Below are 11904 nucleotides of genomic sequence, written 5' to 3'. Positions count from 1 at the left end.
GGCACCACTGCTTGACCACTGCATAGTGGAGGGCTGACAGATGGCAACGTGTGCTCAAGGCTGTCACTGCTAAGAGAATGCTCTCAGTGGAGTTGAGAGCCCGAACAAAAAAAGAAAAGAAAAAGCACCTGTAATCCCATCATATATCTGTGTATGTCTCCCAAGTTTTCTACAGTTCTGGGATCACAGTTTCCTTTATTATCCAAATGATATGATATTTCTTCTTGCATGGCTGCAGGAAGTTTTTTCTTTTGCTTTTTCTGCAGCTCTTTTCACTGGACATTACATTTCTTATGTCCAAGTTGGTGCACATAGCTGTACTTTGTTCTCTTTTATTGCTGTATAGTATTCCATCATATGACTACCACAATTCATTCATGTATTCTTCCTGTTAGTGGACGTTTGGATTCTTTCTGGCTTTTGATGAGAAACAATGTTGCTGTGAACATTTTGTACATATAATCTGATGTACTTAGACTTTCTCTAGGGTATCCTTTAGAGAAAGAGGTCATAGGTATGCATGTCTTCAACTTTGCTAAATAATGCTAAACTTATTGTACTATGCCCCCTGGCCCCCTGCAGTATAATAGAATTCCTGTTGTTCACTATCATTGACATTTGATATTGCAGAATTTTAAATTTCTGGCAAGCAGAGGGAATAAAAGGATATTTCATTGTGGTTTAATTTGAATTTCCCTTATTCGTAACAAAATTGAGCTTATTTCCATAGATGATCCACCAAATACATCTCATACTGTAAGAAACTTAGACCTCAAGTGTTTCTGAGATTCCTTGAGGACTAATTTCTTTCCTGGTTGTCACTCATCATGTCGTTCTCTGTACCAAATCTTCACTTTTCACACTTAGCCCTTTGTTAACTGGTTCTCCATTCTGTTTCCACTCTTTCTTGTCTGTTCCTAAGTGCACTGCTTGGGCACAATACTGTTCCTTTATTTCTCAAAAGTAGGTTCCTATGAGGCTTCACTTGTGGTTAAGAATAAAAGGACTCCAACACAGAAAAAAGACAACTAAAAACCAAACATTAGAGATTATGTCCCCTCTGACTCCTGGTCATGCCGTTTACAAGGGTTTTCCCACTGACCATCCATTTTTTTTTTTCTTTTTCTTGAGGAAGATTAGCCCTGAGTGCACATCTGTGCCCATCTTCCTCTACTTTATATGTGGGTTGCCTACCACAGCATGGCTTGCCAAGCGGTGCCAAGTTGGCACCCAGGATCTGAAGCAGCAAACCCCGGGCCACCAAAGCGGAATGTGCACACTTAACTGCTGCACCACCAGGCGGGCCGTGATCATCCGGTTTTTAGCTTTTGCCTGACATCGCTTTTGGGGTCTGAACAATCTCCTTTATTTTTTTTAAAGATTTTTTTTTTTTTTCCTTTTTCTCCCCAAAGCCCCCCGGTACATCGTTGTGTATTCTTCGTTGTGTGTCCATCTAGTTGTGGCATGTGGGACGCTGCCTCAGCGTGGTCTGACGAGCAGTGCCATGTCCGCGCCCAGGATTCGAACCAACGAAACACTGGGCCGCCTGCAGCGGAGCGCGCGAACTCAACCGCTCGGCCACGGGGCCAGCCCCCTGAACAATCTCCTTTAATAAGAGCCACCCTTTGAATCTCTTTTCTCTCCTTGTGTCTATCCCCTACCTTTCCCAACCAAAGAAAGAAAAGAGTCAACATTATGCTACCTTTGGGATTCATGTTTCTTTCCCCCAACACCAAAAATTGGTTGGAGCTTCCAACCTATTTTCCTAACAGAAAAACATACATATATATGTTTACATATATAATGTATGTGTTTTTATACTATTAGGGCAATTACTTTTCTCAGTAAAGTCTAATAGTTTTATTTATATTGCTCCTGCATATTTCTTAACTTCCAAGTATTTATTTTCGTTACTTTTGTACATTAGGTCTTCATTCTAAATCATTATTTCTAGTGTAGATGGAAATGTTTTAAAGATGACTATTTATTGCTTTCCTAATGGTATATAACTGTAGGACAAATAGAACTGTAACCCCCCCCCCCCACATGTGTGTATTGTGGAATGGCAGAAATACATTCAGTGATTTAACAGATATATATATAGACAGAAAGAAATAAAGAAGGAAATGTGTGTCTGTGTTTATGCCTATATTTCTCAATGTATCTACATATGCTACATTTATCTATCTCCTAGCTCTATCTACAGAGATGAACTGGGACCAGCCCACCCCAATAGTAATGAGGACACTTAGTGCACAGATATTGGCATATATATGCAAATTTTTTACTGATGAAAAATTCCCCATGCTTCATAATTTTCTATTTTTTCATAAACTATAGGGTCAAGATCCACATAGTGAACTTCTTCAGACTGAGGACACTGGACAAGCTTTTCTTCCCTCATGGAGTTTCTGGTGTCTAAGGCAGCTTGACCACCTGAATTTTCTCCAGCATACGCTACAGGTGGGTTCTCCGGTGTTTAGTAAGGTGGTAGTTCTGACTGAATTTTTTTCCACATTCATGACACGTAAAAGGCTTCTCTCCAGTGTGAGTTCTTTGGTGTGTGTGGAGATTTGAACTTTGACTGAAGCTTTTCCCACAGGATGAACATTTATATGGTTTTATTCCTTGGTGTGTTGTTAAGTGTTTATTAAGATCTGAACTCCATCTAAACCTCTTATCACACTGCTGACATTTATATGGCTTCTCTTCAGTGTGTATTCTTTGGTGCTTAATAAGGTCAGAGCTAACTCTGAAGCTTTTCCTACATTCCTGGCATTTAAAAGGCTTGTCCTCTGCACGCTCTTTCTTGTGAAGATCAATAAGTCTCAGCAGCTCTTCTTTCCAGGGTGAAACTTTCATTCTTTCCTTCTGTGGAAGGTCTTGGTGCCATTTCCCTCCCCTGTGTGTATCACCATGGTTTTCCTTGCCCATTGTTTTCTGGGGAACTTTCGCTCTGGCCTTTTTTGATACTATGTCTTCTGGTTCTTGTATTTCTAAGTCAGAAAGACATATAGGCTGTTGATTTTCAGTGTCATTTTTTAGCTTTAACCCTGTTGGAATAAACGTAAGAATAAGCCAATTGTATGGCAGAGCAAGAAAACCATAGGAATGGAGAAAAAAGATTCAATGATACTGATTTAAAGAAAATAGATAAGTAGAACCTTAAAATGTTATGTCTTTGCAAAGGTTCTCATCAAGGTACATTTCTTTTCTTCCCATGGTGCATTTACCTGTAGGCAGCTCTCTGGGACAGTCCTTGAACTCCGGGGATCCTTGAACCCAAGGCTCTTCCCCTTGCTCTAGACAGGATATCACTTTAGGTTTGGGGAGCACAAATAATGCTGTGAAATGGAAAAACTGAGGTCAAGAACTGGTAACTTAACAATAGCCCACACTACTTCACTGTTTCAGAAAGAACAAAGGACGCTTTTACATTTTGCTACCCCAAGAGGTGAAATGGATAGACTCTCATAGCTGGTATCAGGTTTATTCTATACTGCATTTGTCGGGGAACACACAAAGCAAAGACTGAGAAATAAACCTAAGATATATCAATAAAAGGTATATAGGGAGTGGATGTGCCTCCTCTTCTGCTACCAAGAATACCCCATATTCAATCAAGGTGGAACAAACTCCAGAGATTAAAGGGAACACAGGCTTTTCCTCTTAACTCTTTAGGAGGACTCATCCTGGATAAGACCAAGTCTAGCGGAGCCAATGTTCAAGTTCAGTGGGTTGGGTATCATATGCACATGTGATTCCTGTCATAATTATAATAAGTTTTTATTTAGCTCTCAAGCATCAGACGCTGCATAGGAAAGACTTCCACCCCTCCTGTAACTCACTGGTTCATGTCCAGGTGGAGTAAACAGACCAGAATCACTTAGTGGACTTTCTCTAAATACAGATTGCCAAGTAGGGAAAGTATTCACCCCTCAGTAATTCAATAAATATGTGTTGAGTGGCTATGGTGTGCTAGGCATGCTCTATAGGCTACAGATATAGTGGTAAAAAAGCCAAAGTCCCCTGATCCCATGGAGCTTATCTTCTAGGGGGAGAGTGAGACAATCAAACATCAACAAAACAAATTAAACGTCAGGAAGTGATAAATGTTTTGAAGAAAACTAAAGCAGGGGAAGAGAGTAGTTAAGATTCTGCATCTGTCAAACTATTTTAGATAAGGTTGTGTACAAAACCTTCCCAGCTGTTTAGGAAACAGCTTTAGTGGGAAAGTGATATTTGAGCAGGAAACTAAAAGAGAGAGCTTAGCCATGTGGCAGAAAAGTGTGCCAGGCAGAGGAAAGGGGAAAGTAGAAATGAGCATAGCAAGTTCAAGAAACAGCAAGACCACCAGTGTGGCTACACGGACTGAACAAGGGCATGAGAGGCAGATGAGGGGAGGACGGGAGCAGGGGCCAGATCTTGGAGGGTCCTTGGCATCTTGGTAAGAAGTTGGATTTTTCTGAATGTGATAAGTCATTGTAAGGTTTTGAAGCAGAGAAATGTAGCAATCTGACCAGTTTTTTTTACAGAGTTTGGCTGTTGTCTGGAGAACAGACTGTAGAAGGGCAAGAGTGACAGCAGGAGACACCAGTTGGTTAGTTACTGAGGTAGACCTGGAGAGAGATCCCACTGCTGTAGACTAGGATGCTAACACAGCAGGAGGCTCAGACATGGTGGGACTCAAAATATACTGAGAAGGTAAGAACCAAGAGAACTACTGATGCATTAGTTGTGGGGTATGATAGTAAGTTCAAGGTAAAGGATGACTCTCTGTTTCTTGCTCTGAGCAACTGGGTGAATGGAGCTGCCCTTTACTGAAATAAAAACGTACGAGAAGAGCAAATTTGGGGAACAAAGAGGAAAGAGATCCAGAATTCTGTTTAGAATAAGGCATGTGTACTTGAAAAAAGCTCCCCAGGTATCTGGATGAACCTTTCCCCTGCCCACACCATCTAATTGAGGACCAACCAGCTACTGGAACAGAGACTCTCTCACAGGGGTGCATTCCCAGATAACTGAGAACATGACAGGTTGCTCAACTCCTACTCAAAGGGAGGGGAGAATCTTTACCTAGAGAGATGAGAGTCTCATAGTTTTCTTGCATTACATCATTGTAGAGGGCCTTCTGAGTGGGATCCAGTAACTCCCATTCTTCCTGGGAAAAATACATGGCCACTTCTTCAAATGTCAGCAAGCTCTAAAGAAGAGAATCGGCTTCAGCTCAGTAACGGCCACTATAGAAACACTCCGTGGCTACCACATGGCTCGTGAACTGCATACTAGGCCAGGCACTGAAGGAATTAACTGCACATGATTTTTTAAAAAGTGAGAATGCAGAAAGGAAAGAGGCAAGGGATCAGCCAATAGCCTGGGAAGTCCCAGTTCCCCAGGGAGAACATGTAGGTTAACACCCCTCTGAGCACCTGCTGGGCAGGGTGGGTCATGGGCAGTAGGGAAAGGCAGCCCTAAACAGCTGGGAAGCACAGCTCACCTGGGACTCAGGCAGGACGAGCTCAGGTGCCACTGTCCAGTCTTTGGTGTTTGTCTGCTCAGGAGAGGCTAGGATCTGGTGAGCAAGCACAGCTGTGGGTGGAAAAGAGCCAGAGGAAATTTCTCTTGCTTCTATGAACATCCTGAGCTCATTTCTAAAATATGGTACTTAGAAGTGGTTTTCTCATTATAAATAAGAATCAAGCATCTACCAGCCCCTATAACCAGTTCCCAATTTAGTGTCTTCAGTAGCACAAGTGAGGTCAACAAAAAGAAATCTTGTTTTTACCCTTACGTGACATAAATAGCTGTGAATTTGGCAATAATTAGAGGTGTTTAAAAATGCAGTATTGAGAGAGTCCAGCATCCCAGGTAGAGAAAATGGGAAGGTAGAAATTAGCTTTGAGAGTTCAAGCAACAGCAAGTAGGACAGTGTGGCTAAGAGGAATGAACAAGGGCACGAGTAGCAGCAGATGAGGGCAGGGAGGCGAGCAGGGGTCAGATCATGCATGGTCCTGGCTGTCTCATAAGGCGTTTGCATTTCTCTGAATGTGAGAGAAATCACTGTAACATTTTGAAGCAGAGAAATGTCATGATCTTATCAGGTTTTTAAGAGTCTTGCTGCTGTGTGAAAAACAGACCCTAGAAGGACAAGAATGGTGGCAGGAGGTGCCAGTTAGGAAGTTGCTGAGGTGGACCTGGATAGAGATCCCACTCATGTAGACCAGGATGCTAACAGAGCAGGAGGCTGGGATGTGGCTGGACTCAGGCTATACTGGGAAGGTGGAGCCAAGGAGTAGTGATAGATCTGTAGTGGGGTATGATGCTAAGATCATGGTAAAGAATGAACACAAGTGGTTTAACTTGAATTACTGGGTGAATAGTGGTGCCCATATGGAGATGGGAAAGCTAAGAACACAAGAGATTTGGAGGAGAGAGAGGAGGGATCAAGAATTTTAGGATAAAGAATGAGCATGTGCACTTGGAAAAAGCTCCCCAAGTGATCTGGATCCAACTTTCTCTTGCCCACACCATCTAATTGAGGACCAACCAGCTACTGGAACAGAGACTCTCACAGGGGTGCATTCCTAGTTAACTGAGAACATGACAGGTTGCTCAACTCCTACTCAAAGGGAGGGGAGAATCTTTACCTAGAGAGATGAGAGTCTCATAGTTTTCTTGCATTACATCATTGTAGAGGGCCTTCTGAGTGGGATCCAGTAACTCCCATTCTTCCTGGGAAAAATACATGGCCACTTCTTCAAATGTCAACAAGCTCTAAAGAAGAGAATCGGCTTCAGCTCAGTAACGGCCACTATAGAAACACTCCGTGGCTACCACATGGCACATGAAATGCATGCTAGGCCAGGCACTGAGGAATTAATTGCACATTATTTTTTAAAAGTGAGAATGTAGAAAGGAAGGAGGCAAGGGATCAGCCAACAGCCTGGGAAGTCCCAGTTCCCCAGGGAGAACATGTAGGTTAACACCCCTCTGAGCACCTGCTGGGCAGGGTGGCATGGGCAGCAGGGAAAGGCAGCCCTAAACAGCTGGGAAGCACAGCTCACCTGGGACTCAGGCAGGACGAGCTCAGGTGCCACTGTCCAGTCTTTGGTGTTTGTCTGCTCAGGAGAGGCTAGGATCTGGTGAGCAGGCACAGCTGTGGGTGGAAAAGAGCCAGAGGAAATTTCTCTTGCTTCTGTCTATGAACATCCTGAGCTCATTTCTAAAATACAAAAGATTCTGATTCTTTCAATAGAGATGAGGCACCTTTACAAGTGTGTGGGATATGCAGAAGTAGCTTTCTCATTGTAAGTAAGAATCAAGTGTCTACCAGCCCTACCCCTAGAACAGGTTCCCCAGTTTTCATAAGCACAATCAATAAAGAAAAACCTTTTTTTCCTCCTCTCATGATGTAAATTGTTCTGAGTTAGGGAAAAATTAAACATATTTGAAGATGAAGTACTCAGGGACTCCAGTGTACAGTAGAAGACGTAGTTTTTTTTTTAAACATTTTATTTTTCCTTTTTTTCCCCAAAGTCCCCCGGTACATAGTTGTGTATTTTTAATTGTGGGTCCTTCCAGTTGTGGCATGTGGGATGCCGCCTCAGCATGGCTTGATGAGCAGTGCCATGTACGCGCCCAGGATCTGAACCAGCAAAACCCCGGGCCACCGAAGCAGAGCACACAAACTTAACCACTCGGCCATGGGGCCAGCCCCCAGAGATGTAGTTTTTAATCTTTATTATTTTTTTCCTGGTACAGAATAGCATTCACATTTTGTCACTGACAGCACATTTCTGATCCCAATTCCTTCTGTATTTTACAAGGATGAGGTGGCCCTAACCCTCCCCACTTTACTAAGGAAGAGTTCATGATGTTATTACCAGGGTTCTGTGGTTTGGATATTTCTGTACTTTAGGCCAACCTCCAACTTCACCCACAGCTAGTCTATTCTACTACCATCAGGGAGTGGCACTGTAATCGCTAACATGGTTGCATTTGCAGATCCACAGAGATGGGCACCTAGAAAATGTTTACAACGTTCTGGCTGAACAAATGACTATTATAGCTCCCAGGAGAAGGAAATTATCATGAAGCTCCTTACCCCTCTTACATACAGGTTCAGTTTCTTTATGACTATTCTTGCTCAGGTATTCTTGTTGACATTGGTATGTATTCCAAAATTCTTCATCCTGGCACATGCCCATTGGCTGGGACTCTGCTGGCTTCAGCTTGAAGCCTGGGGCCTCTGCTGTTTCTCCCAAGAGCACTGCCTCTTTTCCCAGCTCATGAGCTGCAACCTGGAAATGATTCCCATCCTGGTTACCACAGAACTTACTTTTGGTTTAGGAGTTGGTGGAAGAGGGAGGAAAAAGCAGAGAGTCCTGATGGTGGGGATTGAGAGACACTAAAAGAAATGACAAAAAGACTTAAAAGATATTAGGCCACCACTTTCCACAAAGAACTATCTACAAAATCTGGGAAAATTAGAATGAAAAGAAAAAGGGTGTGGCTACTACCAGCCCTCCAAAACAGCAGCCCCCACTCCTGTGCACAGTCCAGCCCAGACAACTAGTAGGGTTGCGTAGGCCACCTGTTCTCATGCTGCCTCGACAGGCTTTCTCTCTTGACTTACATCCCTGCCTCAGTGATTTCCTGTCTTGTACTTCTCAAAAGATTGAGGAATTGAATAAAAAAGTTGTCCTGTCAACCAGATTTCTCCCATGGTTAGGGAAGGTTTTTCAGAGAATGGGGATGAAATGGAGAAAAAATGGGGAGGAAAAAGTCTGGCTCCAACCTACCTCCAAATGATTTTGAAACCAAACATAAGCCTGCACTGCACTCTTCACAGCAGGCCTGAAGCTGGTTATCTGCTGGCCCCTGCCCAAGGTCACACCTTGAATCCACCCCTCACCAGCAGAGCCAAGGCCAACCACTAAGGAAGGGCAGTGGAGGCTCCTATCTATTATACAGAGGTCATTTTCCCTCTGTGTCTTTCTTCTCTTAGCTACTCTGTTAGGATTTCCAAATCTCTGTTTCCTTTTTCCCTTTGCACTTTTTCTCTTTGCTGTCTTCCCATAATTGTTTGGTTTTTCTCTTTTTTTTCTTCATTTTGGTCTCTATGTTTCCTCCCTTTTTCGAATCTGCCCCTTCTTCTCCAACTCTTATTGCCTTTTATGTGTTTCTAAGAACCTAAGACCCGTCTCCTTGGCCAAGCCAGACTAGGCTTATGATGCTCATTCACCTTGGCTCGAAAGAGGGCAAAAAGCAACTCTTACTCTAACAACAGGGAAGTCTCTGCTAGATCTCTGAAACCTGTGGACTAACTATTGCTATGGGTCTGCGGTTTCAGGTCCTGATTTAGATTTCCTAAGGAACAACAGAACAGTGACCAAATTCATCTTCTTTCTCAATTAACTGCTCCCAACCCCAATACATCCACTTTCACTCTAATTCATTCTACATAACAGAAATTTTTTTTCTCACCCCATTCCTTGATTGACCAGATTTCCCTTGCAAGTGTTCTACCGGGGCCACAGACTCCTCAGTGCTCTACAGATGATGCTTCTTTATCCCAGTCTGGGGGTCCCTGTGGAGAATGGTCAGGAACTGCTTTAGCAGCAGCAGTTCCAAGATCTGCTCTTTTCAGTGGATCGCTGGCCTCAGTCACTGACAGCATAATTCCTGATGCTGGCCCAAAGCCTCACGGGGTCCAGCTGCCTCATGAGAGTGGAAGCTCCAAAGCGCTGGCTAGAGCTCTTGGAACAAAAACTGTTCATTTGTGGGGTATATTTCTTACTCTGACTGGATCTCTCTGTAAGATGTCCCTTGGTTTCCCACAGAGCTCTGATTTGACAGTTCAAATATTCAGCCACTTCAGACCTACCGTCATCATTCTCCTCTAGGAACTGTTTTGCTTCTGTGTTGGGCACCCCACCAGCACCACCCTTGACAACTGAGGTCCAGTCTGGTCTGGAACAAAATCAATAAAAGGATCTTCTTCCTAAGGCACCAAGGGTAGGGAAAAAGTGCATGTCAATAAAGAACTCACGTGAACTTTACTACTTACTACAATATTATGAGAGAAAAATGAACAGGTCTTGCCTTGCCTTCCTCTTAAGCACAACTGCCAGGCCCTTAGTTTCCCTCTTTTCTTTCTATCATTCAATTGAAACACAGCACAGCTTACTGAAGACAAATGCCAACTGATGACTACGCCTTGACAAAAATAATAATTTAGGAAAGGTTAGTGGTGAGAAAATTGGTACCCACTGGCTGCAGAGAGTTTCGGGATTATCCAAAGATTTAATTGATGTGCTTCCTATCCCATCTTACCCACGTGAAGGGCAGATTAGGAGAACATTCTGCCTTTCTCTAATATTTTAACATGTCATCCTAGTCTTGTGTCTTCAGTAAGGGAGTACAACTTCTATGACCCTTCATCCTCTTGTGAAGATGAAGGCTCCACTCTGTGGAACATTTGAGTCGCCCTTCCATTGTATAATACTGGCAGGACAGCTGACAATGACATCAGAGGAGAAGGAAAGTAATCAGGGAAAAAATAGCCTTACTCTGCTCAGAAAGCATCCCCAATTACGTAACCAGATGCCCAACATTCTTCTCTGGCACTTCTTTCCCAGGCGTATAAGGGGCACTATGCAGAAGATTGACACCTGTATGTTTATGTTTCTCTTCGCTTGACCTAGAAACCTTACCCCTGGCCTTGTTCACAAAACGTTCATCTAAATGTTGAGGCTCAAAACAGCAGAGAACGGGAGCGGGTGAGGATACGGTGACCCTTCCGCTGACTTTACATTTCTTCAAGGGTCATTCAGACCTCTCAGCCAGGCTGACGAGAGCCTCCCTCGAAAGTCCTGAGGTGATCCAGCAGAAGCAGCAACGAAATACGTCCAGGACTCCAAGGCAGTCGCAAACGGCCGGCTCCTTGTCGCCCACGCGGCCTCAGGCGGCACGGGGACACCTGCTATGCTTTTGCATCAGCAGAAGCCGGCCTCTGCGAGGCTGACCTGCCCCGTTCTCCCGCGGTAACAGCAGCCAGCCACGGAAACGCAGCGGAGGCGGGAAAGCGGCCGAGACGGCCCGCCCCGCCCCCGCCTGCGGACGGCCGACGGGCGCCCGGGAGCCCGGGAGCCCGGTGCGAGCGCGCGGTGGCCGAGCGGCTCCAGCCGCGGCGCTGGGCGCTGTGGGCGCAGAGGGCAGAGAGAGGGGCCGCCGGAGCCCGCGGGTGGGCCTCGCCCCGGGCAGTCCCGCCGGAACCTCACCGGGGAGGCAGCCCGGCCCGGACACGCCGCCGCCCGCGGAAAATGGCTGCCTCCCCCCTTCCGCCCTGCAGCGGCGGCGACTCTCAGGGTCTCCGGGGCCGACGCCGAGGGGGAAGCCGCTTCTTGTTACCTCAGACAGCTCGGCTTCGTGGACGCCGCTCCCTCGGCCCCGGGCTCCACTGCAAGTCGCCGCCCTTCCGACGCCGCCCTGAGGAGCGCCGCTCTCCACCCCGCACCACTCCCAGGCGGGCCCGGCGAGGCGCGCGCGGCCCGGCGAACGAAACCCAGGGCTCGGAGACGCAAGCCTGGCTCCACCACGACCGCTTCCCGAACCCCAGTTCACCGGTACCCGCCCCCTCCCGCGCCCCAGCCGGAAGCGGAAGTGACGCACATTCGGGGCGGGGCTCTGTACAGCCTGCCTGCGTCTGCGAGTGCGCGGTTGAAGGCCTCAACCTAGGGAGCGGCTTCCTGTCCCGGTTTAGCCCTGGCGGCAGGAAAGAGTTAAAGCCACCGAGTCTGTAGGGCCACCGAGGCCTAGACGGCCCAGCGCGCGGCTCGGCGTGTGGGTGTCGCCGTCTCGCGTCCGTGTTGTTCCTGCGTCCCTTCAGGCGGCCGGCGGCGG

At 45.9% G+C, this 11904-nt stretch overlaps 1 protein-coding gene across 1 annotated transcript; it reads right to left on the bottom strand.

Moving 5' to 3' along the window:
• Window positions 1-2260: 2260 nt before the first annotated feature.
• Window positions 2261-11538, bottom strand: LOC124232175 (zinc finger protein 75A-like). The gene is made up of 9 exons (XM_046649133.1): window positions 11413-11538; window positions 9887-10003; window positions 8105-8300; window positions 7065-7156; window positions 6648-6774; window positions 5498-5589; window positions 5077-5203; window positions 3234-3344; window positions 2261-3053 (listed from the first exon to the last, which is right to left on the bottom strand). Exons 2-9 carry the CDS (start codon window positions 9893-9895, stop codon window positions 2458-2460), a joined length of 1350 nt encoding a protein of 449 aa, XP_046505089.1. The 5' UTR covers window positions 9896-10003; window positions 11413-11538; the 3' UTR covers window positions 2261-2457.
• Window positions 11539-11904: the final 366 nt, after the last annotated feature.

Source organism: Equus quagga, unplaced genomic scaffold (assembly GCF_021613505.1).
Source record: "Equus quagga isolate Etosha38 unplaced genomic scaffold, UCLA_HA_Equagga_1.0 HiC_scaffold_3051_RagTag, whole genome shotgun sequence".
Taxonomy (NCBI): domain Eukaryota; kingdom Metazoa; phylum Chordata; class Mammalia; order Perissodactyla; family Equidae; genus Equus; species Equus quagga.
This window is presented reverse-complemented; position numbering and strand designations above follow the sequence as displayed.